The 19098-nt window shown below is 38.5% G+C and overlaps 1 protein-coding gene across 1 annotated transcript in view; it reads right to left on the bottom strand.

Annotated features, from left to right (window-relative positions):
* Positions 1-17580, bottom strand: part of TMEM67 (transmembrane protein 67) — a 58386-nt gene extending 40806 nt beyond the window's left edge. The window contains exons 1-6 of the mRNA XM_003782565.3: positions 17358-17580; positions 15616-15704; positions 12415-12508; positions 3729-3828; positions 2261-2330; positions 2090-2164 (exon numbers count right to left, since the gene is read on the bottom strand). Coding sequence (XP_003782613.1) covers positions 2090-2164; positions 2261-2330; positions 3729-3828; positions 12415-12508; positions 15616-15704; positions 17358-17580 — 651 coding nt within the window. The remainder of the gene's footprint in view (positions 1-2089; positions 2165-2260; positions 2331-3728; positions 3829-12414; positions 12509-15615; positions 15705-17357) is intronic.
* Between the last annotated feature and the right edge of the window lie 1518 nt (positions 17581-19098).

Here is a 19098-nt window from a genome sequence, read left to right on the forward strand (position 1 = left end):
GCCATCATTGTTGTTTGGCGAGTCCGGGCTGGGGATTCGAACCTGCCACCTTAGGTGTATGTGGCTGGCGCCTTAGCCGCTTGAGCCACAGGCGCTGAGCCCAAACACACATTTTGACCTGAGATCATCTTTCAAAAAAAATTTTAGAGCAAATTTTGCAAAACCTTGGATAAGTAAAAAATGTGTGTTATTTCTTAATATGAGTTCTGTTGTAAAACCAATGTAGCACAGACAGCTTGAAATTATCAATGAAGTATTTGGAAAGGATACGACTAATTAATGCACCATGTGTTGATGATTTGAGAATCTCTGTTCTGGTGATTTTAATCTTAAAGATGAGCCACGTGGGCAACCTGAGACTAAGGTGGATAATGATGAGCTAAACAAAGCCAGGCTAAGGGTCATCCTACAGATGGTATGGCCTGTAATCTTCAAAACTGTTGCGTTTATAAAGACAGGGAAAGGCTGAGGACCTGCTCCTGATTGAAGAAGACTAATGGAACATGACTTCAAATTACTGGCAATTTCACAACTGGTAGGAAAAAGAGACATCATTGGGACCAATAATTTCAGCTTAAATTACAGTAGAACCTCAGTAAGTTGACTATCCAAAGGACTGTAACAGATTGGTCAATATACAGAGGTGGTCAACAGAAGGAACTAGGCCTACTCTGTCGGTATGTACATGTGGTACATGTTCAATCTATGAAAAGTAGGTCAACTTAAGTGGGTGGTCAATGTAGGGAGGTGATCAACTATTGAGATTCTATTGTATTTGAGAAAGAAAAAAAAACATGATAATCATATATAGACATTTGCTACAATCAAAGACTAGGAAAAAATGCCTCAGAAGTGATGCATCTTATTATAGATGAACCAATTTTTGGATGCTCTCAGACCTCCCTATGTATATCCCTGTCTTAGCATTTATTGTGTTTTCTTGCAACAACCTGGTATTTCCTATCACCCTCAAAAGATAGTGAAAGAGAGAAATGTTTGCTTTATTCCTTAAGAACCCAGATTCCACCCTCATCATTGCTATCCTCACAGCCCTCCTAATAACCCCTACTTATTCAGTGATGACATTAACAATCAGATCATTGCCTATCTGCACCAATACTGCTGGCATGCTGGTATCTTCAGTGTTCATTAACTAACTCCTATTCCAACTCCCGGTCATCTAACTCCTATTCTTATGGACTTGTGAGTACCTTTGTTTCAATTCCTTCACTTACTTCCCATTTTATACCCGACAGCTTGTTATCACCAGCCTCTGCTGCAAAACCTCTAAGTCTTGGCCTCAATGCTCTCATGTAAAATAAGGAACCTGGCCAGATAAGAATAATACTGATTCGTCAATGCTCACCATGTATAGGCTTTCTTACATAGGTATTATTGTTATATTCAATTTTTAGACAATAAACTGAAGTTTTAAGAAATTAAGAAATTTGGCCATGTGTGGTGGCTCATGCCTGTAATCCTAGCACTCTGGGAGACTGAGGTGGGTGGACTGCCCTGAACTCATAGGTTTGAGACTAGCCTGAGCCAGAGCAAGACCCTGTCTCTAAAAATAGCCGTGTGTTGTGGCAGGCACCTATCATCTCAGCTACTCAGGAGGCTGAGGCAAGAGGATCATTTGAGCCCCAGAGTTTGAGGTTGCTGTGAGCTATGACACCATAGCACTCTACCAAGGGTGACAAAGTGAGACTCTGTCTCAAAAAAAAAAAAAAATGAAGTTAAGAAATTTTCCCAAATCTAAGGATACAAAACTCATTAACTAATTTGAACTAGGGTTCAAATCTAGAGCTCTGACGCTCTTAACTACATGATATTACATCCTTTATAGCACCTGTTTTGGACATTTCTAGCTCAAACACTCCACAGTTCACTGAAAAATGAATAGCTATCATACAGACTGAGCACTATACTTACAATGTTAAATTGTTAGACTAATGTTTCTTAGGGTAATAATTTTTTTTAATGCTAAAGGGCTTTATACAAAAATGGTTCTCATTTTAGTCTGAAATTACTAAAGGAAGAAATATAGAAAGCTCCTTAACAACAGAACAAAAAATTGAAACATACTCACAAGCTCTCCATAACGTGCGGTTGAAATTCTACATGGAGGAAAATTCCCCATGCTGCTGAAACATAATCCCCCTGTCTTCAAAAATAAATAAGGGAAAAAATACCTAAGTTATAAAAAGTTATAAGCAATTGAATTAAAAAATATATACTTTATTAATTTGATTAGCCTTACTAAAATGTTAGGTTCAGAACATATACAGGACCCACTCGTATTAATGAATGTTGGTTCACATCGGATGCACCTGTGTAACATACATAGTAAAAATAATTTTTAAAATATTAATAAATTATACCAAACCTAATAGAGAACTTATCTCCTAAAATGATGGGTGAGAATACATTCATCCAGCTAAACAAGTACTTAAACATATTAAACAAATTTAAAATATTAATACTAATTAGAATACTTATATACTACTCTGTATTATAAGGCAAAGTGTAAGGAAATAAATCTAACCAGTAATAGAAGAGCATTTTTTTAACTACATAGAATGTATAGAATAATACCGAATAGCAAAGATTGTTACATCACTCATAAATGAAAGAGCCCAACAAACTCATATAAATGAAGCCCAATTTTTACAAATACTCATATCAAATATACTTTCCTTATTTTATCTGCCAGCACGCAAAAAAGTAGCATAAGCTGAAAAGATACTTATATCTAGCACTTCATAGACCTATAACCAATCCTTTTTTAAAAAAATAAAGTCTAATTATCATCTTAGAAAAGAAAATAGTTTATACCTTTTATTAATGATTGAGATAGAGGGGGAAGGGCACTAAACTAGTGGGAAATGAGAGTAGAGGGAGGGAGGACACTGGACTAGTGTGGACACTACGAATGAATATTTGGGTATTCAGTACTTGCAAGATAGAGCAGGTAGGAGTGGGGCTGGGCATGACATAGAACTCAGACTAGGTTAGGGGAAGTAGTAGAGGAGCAAACTTGGGACTCAGCCCAGAAATCAGTACTATGATGCTATAACTCAGGTCGGCCGGAGAGAAAACACATTCCAACACTAAGTGTCCCCAGGAGAAGCTGCTAGACTATTCTCTGTATTAAACTAGGGAACTAAAGACTGTGCTTAGAGGGAAGTCATTGTGTAGGCCTCTAAGAAAACTGAAGAAAGTGAAATTAGAGGGCAGTCTATAGGGGAGGGTGTCTGTGTGGTGCATGGAAACATGCATAAAGAGGGAATGGGAAGCAAGAGAAAATAGGACTAAAAATCAGGGTACCTAGGCTAGCATAATTATTATTTTACATATTAATTTTTTCTATGTAACATTATAATATTTAAAGGCACATAATTATAAAACAAAAATAGCTACCTTTTACTGAGTGGTTACCTAAACTAAGAACTTTACATGTTTATTTCTGAGCCATTATAGCATATGAAATGGGTAGTATATTTCCTTCTAAAGACAAGGGACTGTAACTTATTGAGTTTCCAAAGTCAAACAAATTAACAATCTGAGCCCAAATGTGTACCGCTATTCTGTCTCACACTCTAGGTTTCAGCTTATTTGTCTGTTAATTCTATTTCTATTCTTTTTTAGGTTATAGGAAAATACTTTTTAGCAGTACAGATTTAACAGAAGATGTTACCAACGAAGTCGCCCCTTACTACATTGCTTACCTGTTTCCTAAAGCATCTGCTACTGCAAAGGAGGCTTCCTGGTCATCACAGTATTCACATTTTGCTTTAGACAACAAAGTCCCATTAACAGTTCTTTCCACTAAACAATTTAGAAATAAAATTAAGATGTAACTTAAGGGAAACATATAAATTTGTATACATTTAGAAAATAATACAACTCACTTATAACTATTAGTCTAATAATTCTAAAAATACCTTTTTTTGTAGCAAAGGCATGTCAAGTATCTCAATAATAATCACACATAATAAAATACAGCAACTAATTGCCCAAGTCATCGTAACAAATAATCAAATATTTTGTCCTCAAAAATTACCTATAGGTTCCTGTCACACTGGAATGGGGAAGTAAGTCTTTTCATAGATTGCTGATAATTTTTAGTAATTCAGAGGGGTTTTAGTAGTATTTATTGAAGTTTTAAATTCACACACCCCGGCTCGGCGCCTGTGGCTCAAGCGGCTAAGGCGCCAGCCACATACACCTAAGATGGCGGGTTCGAATCCCCAGCCCGGCCCGCCAAACAACAATGATGGCAGCAACCAAAAAATGGCCAGGCGTTGTGGAGGGTGCCTGTAGTCCCAGCTACTTGGGAGGCTGAGGCAGGAGACTCGCTTGAGCCCAGGAGTTGGAGGTTGCTGTGAGCATGATGCCATGGCACTCTACGCAGGGGGATAGCTTGAGGCTCTGTTTCAAAAAAAAACAAAACAAAACAAAACAAATTCACACCCCCCCAAATGCTACAATTTTATTTTTAGGTACCTAAAGCACAGAAACACTGTACATGTGTATAAGGATATTCACTGAAGCACTATTTATTAGAAAACAAGCTGAAAATCTAAAATAGCAGAAGGGCATTTAAATGCTACGAAATAGTATGGAAAGCATGAAAACGAATAAGGGAGATCTAACAAATCACACCATTAACTGAAAAAAAGCATGCTATAGAACAATATCTGTGGTGTGAAACTTTTTTTTGAGACAGGGACTCATTTTGTCATTGCCCAGGCTAGCATGCAACAACACCACCATAGCACACTGCAACCTCAAAATCCTAGGTTCAAGCAATCCTCCTGCCTCAGCTTCCCAAGTAAATGGACTACTGGTAAGTGCTACTATGTCTGGCTAATTTTTCTAATTTTTGTAAGAGACTGGGGTCTCCTTATGTTGCTCAACCTAGGTACCATGAAACATTTAAAATACCACTTATATTTCCCATGACTACAACATTGATCTTTATGATAAAACAGGGAAAAAACATCCTGAAAGTGCACACACACATGCACTCTTACACCAAAATGACCAATTTTACACCAATTGCCTCAGACTGAAGGAGTAATAGATTATTGGCGTTAGCAAAATGGTCAAATAGGACTTTAGTCTTATCTGTAATGTTTTAAGTTTTTGGAAGGTGATAAAAAATAATTTTAACAGAAGTAAAAGTGAACAACTTGTTCCCCTATAGTCATCCCTGTCTCAGCAAATGCAACTCCATCTGACCATTTACTCAAGCCCCAGTCCTGACAGTCTTCTCTTTTCAGGCTCCACATTAACAAAATAGTAACAATTTTTGGCTCGGTGCCTATAGCTCAGTGGCTAGGGCACCAGCCACATACACAGGAGCTGGCAGGTTCAAATCCAGCCCTGGCCTGCTAAACAACAATGGCAACTACAACCAAAAAATAGCCCGGTGCTGTGGTGGGCACCTGTGGTCCCAGCTACTTGGGAGGCTGAGGCAAGAGAATCACTTAAGCCCAGGAGTTTGAGGTTGCTGTGAGCTGTGACACCACGGCACTCTACCCAGGGTAAATAGAGGGACTCTGTCTCAAAAAAAAAAAAAATTTTTTTTTAAAAACTCTGCAAATCCTGCCACCTCTCTTCAAAATATATTGAGAAACAAAATTATTCTCTGTATGTCTACAACTAATACCCTGGCCCAAATACCATCATCTATCACCTGGGCTTTTGTAACAGATTCCTAACTGGAATGCTAGTTTTATGTTCCCTGCAGAAGCTAGAGTTAGCCTTTTAAAAACCGAAGTATGATCATATCACTCCTCTGCTTAAAAACCTTCCAAATGGTCTCTCATCTCAAATGGCAATTTCCAAGATCACTATCATCGCCTAAAGGCCTTATATGATCTGCACACCTTCACCACCAACTTTTCCAACCCATTTGGTTCCACTTTCTCTGCTTCAGTCACATGATACTTGCTGTTCCTTGAAAATGCCAAATACACTCTCATCTTAGGACCTTAGTCCTTACTATTCCCTCTACTTAGAATGATATTCCTCAGTTTTATGGCTCTGTCCCTCACTTCTTTCAAGTCTTTGCTCAGATGTCAGCTTTCCAGAGAGGATATCCATGATCATTCATGTAAAAATAACATCCTACTCCCTCTCCCTTGCCCTGCATTTTAGTGAATTTTAAGCAAATAATAGTAGCCTCTAAAACAATAAAATATTGTGTTTTCATAGCTGTCACCTAACCTTAAGGGTCCATTAGATGTCAGAGCCACTGTTGAGAGAAAGTAGCAAAGGAAATGTTGCTTTTTTCTGCTTCTGATCCACAGATACTTTGAAAGCATCTAATAGGTAAGGAATAAAGAATTACAAGGTAAACTTTGTAACGTGACTACAGTATTAGAAACATAACTTGAGAAGTTAATACATAAGATTTCAAAGCATCAGGGTGGCCAAAAAAATGTACACACATTTTAAGAGATGTTATATCTATGTATTACTTTTGAAGTTGAATTGAATTATGGTAGCAATCAAATGAATGCTAGTGTCACTATGTGACAGGCATGTATAGGACAGCTTTTCCTCTTAAAACATATATACATTCTTTGGCACCCTCTGTGGTTTTTATTCTTGTAGTGACTAACTGGCTTACATACATGCCTAAAACCAAGTGTACTAGAATATACTTTCTCTTGATACACATTTGTGCTGTCCAAGATGGTTACTGTTCAATACAGCAGTCACTTGTGGTAACTGAGCCCTTGAAATGTGGCTAGTCAGAAGTGAGATTACAAAGACAGTAAGAGCATACCTTGCTTATATGCTGAAATGATGATATTTTAAATAGTATTAGGCTAATTAAATTATAAAATAATTTCCCCTATTTATTTTTACTTTTTTAATGTGTGGACAAGAAAATTAAAAATTATATGTTTTGTTTGCATTGTATTTCTATCAGACAGCACTACTTAAAATGCCAGCATATTTGTCCTTAAGAGTTTTCACTTCAAATTTATAAATAAATCTTATTTACTTTCAACTCCCTGTAACCTAAAATTGTAGCAGAAATAGTACATTGTGAAATGTAATAAATTTTAAATAGCCATCCAGCTCAAGAAATTTCATTAGCCCTATCCTGGGTAAAGCACACATTTAATTTTAAAACCATTAAAATGTCTATCAAGCCATGGCAGGTAAGGGTGTGGTTATCTGTAAGTCTGAAGGCTAAGAGGTAAAATCTAGCCACTGCCTATACTCTCCTACCACTTAGTCTTCCTCAACTCCCTGACATCTAGTGTTGGTTCTCAGCAACTCTTTGAAACGGCACCAGTGATTCTTTTTTTTTTTTTTTTTTTTTTGAGACAGAGCCTCAAGCTGTCCCCCTGGGTAGCATCACAGCTCACAGCAACCTCCAACTCCTGGGCTCAAGCAAGTCTCTTGCCTCAGCCTCCCAAGTAGCTGGGACCACAGGCACCCGCCACAATGCCTGGCTACTTTTTGGTTGCAGCCGTCATTGTTGTTTGGAGGCCCAGGCTGGATTCGAACCCACCACCTTAGGTGTATGTGGCTGGTGCCTTAGCCACTTGAGCCACAGGCACCGAGCCAGCACCAGTGAGTCTTGACTGTCAAAAGTAATCTTGGTAACTCAGTCTCACTGAGTTACTGCCTCTCCCTAGCATTTGAATTTATGGTCCATCATCTCCTTCACCCCAACTTACAAATTCCAGAGATATTTTACTTTTCCCTTTTCTTCCTCTCTATATTCTCTCATTTACCAGTGTCTATGATTATACTTTTAATGTTTCTAGTATCTTCTCCTTTGTGTATAATTTTACCCTAACTCTGGTTCAGATCCCCTTGCCTGCAATACTGCCACAGGCCCTTCATAGTTCCCTCTCATGGTATTCCACTCCTTAAATGTAAACTCCATGAGGGCAGGGGTATTCTCTTCATTCCTTTCCCTAGTACCCCTAGACAATGCCTAGCAAACAGCAGGAGTTCAATTAATATTTGTTGAATGGTTGGGCACAGTGGCTCATGCCTATAATCCTAACACTTTGGGAGGCTGAAGCAGGAGGATCTCTTGAGCCCAGTTTGAGACCAACTTGAGGAAGATCGAGATCCTATGTTATCCTATATATTATAAAAGTATATAACTTTTATGTAATTATGCTGGGCAAAATTAGCCAAGTCTTGCGGCAAGCACCTGTAGTCCCAGCTACCTGGGAGGTTGAGACAGGCAGATTGCTTGAGCCCAGAAATTTGAGGTTGCTGTAAGCTAGGCTGATGCCACAGCACTCTCTCCTGGGCAAAAGAGTGAGATTTTGTCTCAAAAAAAAAGAACATTTGAAATTTGTTTAATGAATGAATGCAAAACATGATTGTTAGATTAATCTTAATCATTCTCCATTCAAAACTTTAATGAAATTCTCTTGCCTATAGACCATCCTACTACTTAAAGCCATCTACAATCTCAGCCAATATACATTTAAATTCAGCAAACTGCTATTCTCTTAATCTTTTAACACTCAGATATATATGCACATCTGTCTTAATACCCCTGCTCATGCTGTTCCTTCTGCCTGGAACGTTCTCTTTCTTGCTAGGTTTTGAAATCTATTAATCCCTGAAAGCCCAGCTTATTATACTGCCTCCTCATGGCAATCTTCTCAAACATCCCTGATTGAAGATAGCTCTTCCTCACAGAGCATTTACTGTCTATAGTGCCCATTTGATGATTTAACATGTGTGCCCCTTGTGAAAGTATTTTATTGTTATATTATTCTGCAAATTATTTTTTCATATGCACATCATGCCTTCTAATTAGACTTTTAATAACTGAACTGCAAGAATTTTTGTTCTGGCTCAATCCTCAAGCTCAGTGGTTAGGGCACCAGCCATATACACCAAAGCTGGTGATTTCGAACCTTGCCTGGGCCTGCTAAATAACAATGACAACTACAACAAAAAATAGCTGGGTGTTGTGGCCAGCACTTGTCCCAGCTACTGGGAGGCTGAGGCAAGACAATCACTTAAGCCCAAGTGTTTCAGGTTGCGGTGAGCTGTGACACCACAGTACTCTACCAAGGGCAACATGGGGAGAGTCTGTCTCAAAAAAAAAAAAAGGAATTTTTGTTCCATTAAAAAAATTAATGTTGTTGGCTCAGCACCTGTGGTTCAAACGGCTAGGTGCCAGCCATATACATCTGAGATGGCGGGCTCGAATCCAGCCTGGGCCCACCAAACAACAATGATGGCTACAACCAAAAAATAGCTGGGCGTTGTGGCGGGCGCCTGTAGTCCCAGCTACTTGGGAAGGAGAGGCAGGAGAGTCACTTGAGCCTAGGAGTTGGAGGTTGCCATGAGCTGTGATTTCAAAGCACTCTACCCAAGGGTGACAGCTTGAGGCTCTGTCTCAAAAACAAAAATAAAAACAAAAAGTTAATGTTTATAGGCTGGGTGTGGTGGCTCACGCCTATAATCCTAGCTCTCTGAGAGGCAGAGGCAGAAGGATCACTTGAGGTCAGGAATTTGAGACCAGCTTGAACAACAGTGAGATCCCATCTTTACTAAAAATAGTAAAATCTGGCTTGGCACCCATTGCACAGTGGTTATGGTGCCAAGGGTAGCAGGGTGGCAGGTTCGAACCCAGCCTGGGCCAACTAAACAACTGCAATCCAAAAATAGCTGCCCTGCCCTGCCTGGGCATTGTGGCAGGCACCTATAGTACCAGCTACTTGGGAGGCTGAGGCAAGAGAATCACTTAAGCCCAAGAGTTGGAGGTTGCTGTGAGCTGTGATGCCACAGCACTCTACTGAGGGTGACATAATGAGACTCTGTCTCAATAAATAAATAAATAAAAATAAAAATAGTAAAATTAGGCAGGCATAGTGGCTGGCACCTGTAGTCCCAGCTACTCGGAAGGCTAAGGCAGGACTGCTTGAGCTCAGGAGGTTGAGGTTGCTAGCTAGGCTGAGGACCGGGCACTCTAGCTAGGGCAACAGATCAAGCCTCTGTTTCAAATAAACAAACAAACAAAAAATTAATGTTTGTGCCAGACATGATAGTATGCACTTGCAGTGTCAGCTATTCAGGAGGCTGAGGTAGAAAGATGGCTAAAGCCCAGGAATTCATATCTAACCTGGGCAACACAACAAGATCCCATCTCTAAAAATAGAAAATAAATTAAAATAAAATATTAAAAATAAATAATTAATTAAATATGTTTACAAATCCAAAAATATTAACCTTTGAGAAAGTAATATATAAAGTATAAAAATAGAAGGGGGGGAAGGTCAGATTGAAGGAGGGTGAATGGTGGAACCACACCAATGGTGCATAATGCAAGGGTACATATCGGATATATTAAGTACGGACTATAAATGTTTCAACACAATAATTAAGTAAATGAAACAAGGTACATATTAACCAGTGTGATGTAAATGCTCCTAATTCGATATGGAATCAGCACATTGTACCCCATAAAGGTATTAATGTATACATGATCTATGTGTTTATGATTTAATTTAAAAAAGTATAAAAATAAAGGGCACAAAAGAATTTAAAATGTAAATGAAGTCTCTTTCTTAACCCTACTCCCAGCCACTTGATTCTTTACTCTAGAGGAAACATTATTACCAATTTCTTATGAATCTTCCAGAAATAGACTACAAGCACATAGGCACATATAATCTTCTTTAAAAAGTATAAATAGTTAGCATACCAAATACATAGAACAGTGCTGATAAATAATATATACTCATAAATACTTATGCAAGAATGAATAAATTATTCTATACCTTACTTTTTTACTGAATATATATTAGATTTTTTTCTATAGCAATATGGAAACAACTCCCTCTTTCTTTTCCCATGGTTGCATTCTACCATCTAATTACTATTAGATGTGGTCATCTAATAGTATTTTTTTTTTCCATCTGTAATATATCTACAGATGACCACAGTTTATTTAACCAATCTCATTTTGATAAACTAGACTTTCACATTGTTTACAATCATTTGTCTCAGGAATAACATTGCAACAACAAAAAAATTCATACATTTCTTCAGATACATAGTTTTATCTGAAAAAGAAATTTCAAGTAGTACATGAATAATGATTTCTCTGTATCCTTATAAATACATTGCCAAGGCTGAAATAAAAAAAATCTGGTAGTTTAAAAATAAAACCTCAACAGCCGGGTGTTATGGCGGGCGCCAGTAGTCCCAGCTACTTGGGAGGCTGAGGCAGGAGAATTGCTTAAGCCCAAGAGTTTGACATTGCTGTAAGCTGTGATATCACAGCACTCTATCAAGGGCAACATAGTGAGACTCTGTCTCAAAAAATGAATAAACAAATAATCAGATAAAACCTCATTTTAGCTTTAATTCAAATTTTTCTTATTCTAAGTAAGTGTGATCATTTTCTTTCATGTTAAAATATATTTTTCTCTGTGAACTTTATTCATGATTTTTGGCTGTTTTTTAAATTGGGTTATTTATCTTATTTATTTGCAGGAGTTTTACATATATTGAAGAACTAAGAGCTCTGTTGTATGAATTATATATTTTTTGTTAGTTTATATTTTTAGTCAAATTTACCAGTTCTCTTTCTATGGTTCCTGAGTTTTTTTGGTTATACTTAGTAAGGCCTATTTTTTTTTTTGAGATAGAGCCTCAAGCTATTCCCCTGGGTATGGGGTGCTATGGCATCACAGCTCATAGCAACCTCCAACTCCTGGGCTCAAGTGAGTCTCCTGCCTCAGCCTCCCAAGTAGCTGGGACCAAAGGCATCCGCCACAACGCCTAGCTATTTATTTTTGGTTGCAGCCATCATTGTTGTTTGGCAGGTCCGGGCTGGATTCAAACCCGCCACCTTCAGTGTATGTGGCTGGCGCCTTAGCCACTTGAGCCACAGGCGCTGAGCCGTAAGGCCTACTTTATACCCAGACTATACAAGTTTTCCCTACTTTTTTTGAGACCTGTGAGCTCAGGGGCAATCTACCCATCTCTGCCTCCCAGAGTGCTGGGATTACAGGTGTGAGTCACCATGAGTAGCCCAAGACTCTGTCTCTTAAAAAAAAAAAAATACTATTAAAGATTGGGTATGGTGGCTCACACCTGTAATCTTAGCACTCTGGGAGGCCAATGCGGGTAGATCACTAGAGCTCAGGAGTTCAAAATCAGCCTGAGCAAGAGACCCCATCTCTCAAAATAGCGAGGCATTGTGGTTGGAGCCTGAGGCAAAACAATCACTTGAGCTGAAGAGTTTGAGGTTGCTGTGAGCTGTGATACCATAGCACTCTACCAAGGGTGACAAAAAAAATACTATCAAGCAATCACCAAATTATTTAAATTAACGTCCCTTTCAAAAACAAACACAATGAAGATTCATCACTACTATTTCATTAAGAATCTAATCCTTACCTAAAATATGGCCAGTGGGACAGTAGCATTTTCCTTCTGCAGTTAAGCTACCAGGGCAAGAAATGCAGTTCCAGCCATCTTGGGTAACACCTTTCTAAATAAAGAGAAAAAAGAATTTCTTGTCTTTTTAATTAACTTTCTTTTTGTTAGTTGATCATGTAAGTTCAAAAGCCGTAACAGTATGAAAGCTGAAGCTAATATTCAAATAAATCAAACATAGATGAGCCACCTAAAAATTCCTTGAATAGCCAATTCATGCTTATATTCCAAAATTAAGTTACACCTTATTACCACGTACTGAAAACTATTAAGGGATTAACTCTGGCTAACAGTTCATTCTTCTTCCTAATATTCAGTTCAAATAGAGTCTTACTTATTTTCACAATTAATTATGTCCTTCGATTTTTCCATTTACAAATATAAAACACGACAGGACTGAAGCAATAGAGAGCCAATTAATATTATAGTTGTTCTAAAACAGTCATTCTAATTTTTAAAACTTCAAATATATTAGACTTTAAAAATCAATTTGTGATTCAAAATGAGTGAATTTTATGGTATATAAATTATACAAAAAATCGTTCAAATTGACTTGTGAGAATATGTCCTATCTATTAAAATTTTGTTCTAGGTAAAGGCTTTTTATAAAGTCTATCATTCAAAATTGAACTTATTATATTATATGGTTTAGGAAAAGGCTGGGGCAAAATACAGTAATCATAGTTGTAACTAAAATTAGCAGAGAACAATGACAAAAACTAAATAATCCCTCACATTATTTTAAATTTTGGTTAAAAAGAACAGATTCATCAAGAAATGTTCCCATATGGCCTGGTGCAGTGGCTCACTTTTTTTTTTTTTTTTCCAGTTTTTGGCCAGGACCAGGCTTGAACCCACCACCTCAAGGTATATGGGGCCAGTGCCCCACTCCTTTGAGCCACAGGCACCACCCTTCACTTTATAATCCTACCACTCTGGGAGATCAGGCAGGAGGATCCTTTGAGCTCAGGTGTTCAAGATCAGCCTGAGCAAGAGTGAGAACCCCTCATCTACTTTATAAATACAGAAAAATTAGCTGGGCATTGTGGCTGGCTCCTGTAGTCCCAGCTACTCACACGGCTGAGGCAGGAGGATCACTCAAGCCCAGGAGTTTGAGGTTGATGTAAATTAGGCTGACACCATGCACTCTACCCTGGAGCAACATAGTGAGACTCTATATCAAAAAAAAAAGATAAAAAGAAAAAAAGAAAAAAAATTTCTTATATGTGGAATACATTCATAAAGGACTATTTAAAAGTTACAATAGTGACTGGGTACAGTGGCTCATGCCTATAATCCTAGCACTCTGGGAGGCTGAGGTACAAGGATTGCTTGAGGCCAAGAGTTTGAGACCAGCCTGACCAATATAGGGGACCACTGTCTTTTTTTTTTTTTGTAGTTTTTTGGCTGGGGCTGGGCTTGAACCCACCACCTCCAGCATATGGGGCCAGGCCCTACTCCTTTGAGTCATAAGCGCCACCCGAGACCATTGTCTTTACAAAAAGAAAAAAAATTAGCCAGTTATGGTGGCCCATGCCTATAGGTCCAGCTACTTGGGAGGTGGAGGCAGAAGAACTGCATGAGCCCAGGAGTTTGAGGTTACAGTAGACTCTGACGATGCCACTACACTCTAGCCAAGGCAACACAGTGAGACCCTGCCTCAAAAATAAGTAAATAAATAAAAATTACAATTGCTTAAATGTCACTAAAAAATAAATCTGCTGCTATCATTTTTTATTAACAACTTTTATCATCAGTAATTCAGCTAGAACCAATATTTGCAAAAATATAAAATAAATATCAAAATGATTCAGACCTACAAGTAATACAGGTAGCTGCACCAGGACAATTGATAACTTCATATTATATTCCCAGAATTTATGTTTTTTTTTTTTGCAGTTTTTTTTTTTTTTTGGCTGGGGGTGGGTTTGAACCCACCACCTCTGGTATATGGGGCCAGCGCCCTACTCCTTTGAGCCACAGGTGCTGCCCCCGAATTTATGTTTTTTTATGTGACAATAAGAAACATAACTGTACAAGTCAGAACTGCCACTCAAGAGACTTTGAACTATCCAAAAGGTTTAGAAAATATATTTGTTAACTGAGAATTACCATATATAGTAACTACTAATATAATAATTTTCAAAAAAGTATGATATAATGAAATGACTAACAAAGCAGTGACAAAAATTATTTAATCTTTATTGATATAATTGGCATGGCATGATCTTATCATACCATCATATCACTATGAAAATCAATGACCATATAAAATTGCTGCCACAGTAGGTCTAAAACATTAAATTCAATTTGTACCAGTAAAAGGATATTAAGACCCTAAACTGCACTATATAAGCATTATTCATCCAATTTTCTTTCTTTTTTTTTTCTTTGCAGTTTTTGGCCAGGGCCAGGTTTGAACCCGCCACCCCTGGTATATGGGGCCAGCGCCCTACTCCTTGAGCCACAGGTGCTGCCCCAATTTTCTTTTTTACAGTTTTTGGCCAGGGCTGGATTTGAACCCACCACCTCTGATATATGGGGCCAGCGCCCTACTCCTTGAGCCATGGTGCCACCCAGTCTAATTTTCTTTATAACTCAGTTAACTCTATAAGGAAAAACAACAACAGAAATTTTTAGTCTTGTAGGTTTTGGAATTCAGATTTAAAAAACAACAATTTGTGTGTTTTACAAGTTTGTGTAAAATTTCACTGATCTCCCAAAGTTTACTCTAGTAAAAATAACCTTAAGATTATTAATTCTAAAGTTTGTAGGAATATATTAAATATTAAACTGTAGTTTGAAAAACAAAAACATTTAAGCTCGGCACCTGTGGCTCAAGTGGCTAAGGTGCCAGCCACATACACCTAAGGTGGTAGGTTCGGATCCAGCCTGGGCCTGCCAAACAACAATGATGGCTGCAACCAAAAAATAGCAGGGCGTTGTGGCAGGCGCCTGTGGTTCCAGCTACTTGGGAGGCTGAGGCAAGAGACTTGCTTGAGCCCAGGAATTGGAGGTTGCTGTGGGCTGTGATGCCAAAGCACTCTACCCAGGGGGACAGCTTGAGGCTCCATCTCAAAAAAAAAAGAAAGAAAGAAAAATAAAAACATTTAATATATTACTTTTTACAGTAAAATTATTTTAAAATCAAATTCTCCATACCAGGTTTTCTGGGCACTTTTTACAAACAACGTCATGTCCTCCATTATTAGAGATCATCTGAAATCCTGGCAGACACTCACACGATGTTCCTAAATTAAAAAAAAAAAAAGTCAATTGTATCCTTGGTAAATAAAAATAAAACTCCAAGATAGGGAAACTTTTAATAATTCTGAAGATTTTGAGAAGTAATGTAGTGGACAGTAGTTAAGACTCTGGAGCCAGAACTGCCAGGGTTCAAATACAGCCACTTAATCTCTCAGGTTCCAGTCTTAGTTCTCCTACTTAGCAATGTGATCATGAACAAGTTACCAAATTTGTCAGTTCCTTGGCTTCCTCTATGGCAAAATGGAGAAAGTAGCAGTACCTATTCTTACGGTGGTGTTAGTTATTATATGTAAGAGTGTTAGGAAGAGTATCCGGCACACAACTGGTACTGTGTTGCTACCGTTTTAAGAGTAAGCATAATTAAACTATTGAACTGTTAAACAATTTAGCTACTGTGGGAAATTTTACATTCCTATGTCACTAAATGATATACGTATAATTCAATTAATTCATGTTGTCATAACCTTATTAGGAAAGTTACTATCATTCAAATAAGTCACCGTTTGAAGTTACTGTCATTCAAATAAGTCACCATTTCCCTCTGTTTGGACAAATAGTAAACATTGTAAGATAACACTATTCAACATGCTAGATAGGTAATAACAGCATTCTCTAAAGAGCCATTAAGTGGGAACAGCACCAAGAGAAGTCTATGAGGTACAATGCATACAATATCTGGATTCATAATTACGGAACTAAGGCCTTACATTTTTGTCTGAAATGCTTTCTCATTCATACTTCCTCACCTTTACAGACTGACCTATCCTATTCCAATGAATTAAAAGAAAATATATTAAATATGAAGATGGCAGAACGTTAATAACATGGAGAGGGAAAACATTTGACTTTAAATGTGGGAAAGCACTTACTCTGAGAGGTTTCAGTGAGAACCAGGACCAGACGTTTTAGGGGAAAAAAACTAAGTTTAATCTAAGGGGACTTCAAAAGCAATTAGTGATATTTAACAATAAACGGAATAAATCCTAAGAGAACCTAGACTATTAGAAACATGATTGCATAGAGAAAATACATAGGTCAAGACTGAGGGCAAAGAGACACGAATTTTTCCAGGTCCCCAATTTAGGTGGCACATTGCAACCTTACGTGGGCTTCAATTTCCTTACCTTCAATTTCCGTAACTATGAATCCAGATATTGTATGCATTCCTTTTCCTTCTCGTAAAACGAGAAGACTGAACCCGATAGTGAATAGGTCCCTTCCAGCTCTAAATTTCTGGTATTTTAAAAGCAATATAAAGGTTAACCAAGTTTACAAGTGCTAATCTGCATTTTCTCCCTAATCTTTCCTGTCACTTGTTCGTCTTCATAATATTTCTCTATTTTCTACCTTCTAAGAACGGCTTTACAGGTACCTCCCTAATCATGCTCTGTCCCCAAGAGGAGCGCAGAAACGGAGGAAAAAAATTAATTATTAGCGACGGTTCACAGGATAGTGGACTGAAGGCCCCCAACTTCATTAGTGTGCAAACTGCAATCCTCCAAGGAACTCTTTTCCAGGCGTCAACTGTTAACTTTCTGAAACACTTCTGCAAATAAAAAGGTTTTTCAGCGACCCCAGGAACTGAGGGCAGATCAAGGAGAGGGTGCTGCTCTTCTCTGGGCCCACCTCAGTCTCACCTCGGGCATCCTGCCTCTGGTTGGCTCCACACGGGACACAGGAGAGCACAGAAATATCGAAGTAGTGGTTGTGGTTGCACTTTTCCGGCTGCTGGAAAGGAAAAGAGAATGTCTGGGCCTGTGACACGCTAGAGAAAAGCAACAGGAAAAACGCATCCACCACTCTGGCGGATGAAATGGACCCAACAGCCATTGCCACTCCAGTCCTGCTGCGCGTCGCCATGGTACCGACGCTAGCGGCAGCACGGACTGAAGCTCCCATCAGCCTCTGCGGCGATTCTGCTGAGCTGATTGGACAACCCAAGCCGGAGTTTTGGAAATCCCTACCTGCGCTGCTTGGTTGCTAGGTTACCAAACCCGCGGGAATCTGGTGCGGCCCGGAAAAGATGGATTACAGGATGGCTAACCCTGGATCCCGGGGGCAATTTATTACGTGTGCAGAAGCTCCTCGTGTTTTTAATACAGGAAGGCTGCTTCCGGATGAGTCCATCGTAAATTGAAAATACAGTTAAGTCGAAAACATAGGACTCGATCCTTTCCTTTAATGAGAAGTGAAATCAATTTACAGCCTTGGGAGCACAGCAGAGAAAATAACCCAGTGTTTTTCAACCTTTTTTTTTTTTTAATCTCACGGCATGCTTGAATCTATAGTTAAACTTCCGGGCACTCTTAAATTATGTTGATTAAAGAAAAAAAAAGTAGAGTCGGGCGGTGCCTTTGGCTCAAAGGAGTAGGGAGCAGGCCCCATATGCCAGGAGGTGGCGGTTTCAAACTCAGCCCTTGCCAAAAACTGCAAAAAAAAAAAAAAAAAAAGTAAATAAATAAAAGGTAGAAAAAAGAATAGATGTACTGTACTCTGAACTTTTTGGGAAGATAATGTAATTAAGGATCTTTAAAAACCTTTGTGGCATCCCTAAGATCTTCTCATGGCAATCTGGTTGAAAATCACTAAAATATCCCATTGTATCACATAAATTAAGAGTCAGTATTATTTCTTTGGGTTTTTTGTTTGTTCGTTTTTGAGACAGAGTGTCACTCTTTTGCCCTCTGGTTGAGTACCATGGTGTCATATTTCATAGCAACTTCAAACTCTTTGCCTCAGTGAATCCTCTTGTCTCAGCCTTCCGATTATCTGGCACTGAAGGCACCAGCCACAATGACCAGATAGTTTTTCTATTTCTAGAGATGGGTTAGTTTTTCTATTTGTAGAGATGGGTTATCACTTTGCTCAGGCTGGTCTGAAACTTCTGATCTCAGGCAATCCACCGACCTCAGCCTCCCAATGTGCTAGGATTATGGGCAGCACCTGGCCAAGAGTATTATTTCATTAAACCCTTTAATATTATTTAAATCAGAATTTATGCAGACTATAGATAATTTTCACTTTAAAGGATACATGGGGCCCAGCAGGGTGGCTCAGACTGTAATCCCAGAACTTTGGGAGGCTGAGCTGGGGGAATTGCTTGAGCCTTGGATCTTGGGATTATAGTAAAATGTGATCATGCCACTACACAAGCAACAGAACAATACCTTATCCTAAGAAATAGAAAAGAGAGAGGGCCACGTATTTTAGGAATTTGAACAATTTATAAGCACACACACATATACTGATTTAAGACATGCAATGCTAGAGGGTTACTGTGGCTCAGGAACTTAACAACAACAAAAAATTCCTGGCAGGCTTTTGTTTTTCTACTTTCATTGTTTTGAGCATAGGAAATCATGTATATAGGATGAGATT

Source organism: Otolemur garnettii, unplaced genomic scaffold (genome assembly GCF_000181295.1).
Source record: "Otolemur garnettii isolate 467f Iridium unplaced genomic scaffold, OtoGar3 scaffold00004, whole genome shotgun sequence".
Taxonomy (NCBI): Eukaryota; Metazoa; Chordata; class Mammalia; order Primates; family Galagidae; genus Otolemur; species Otolemur garnettii.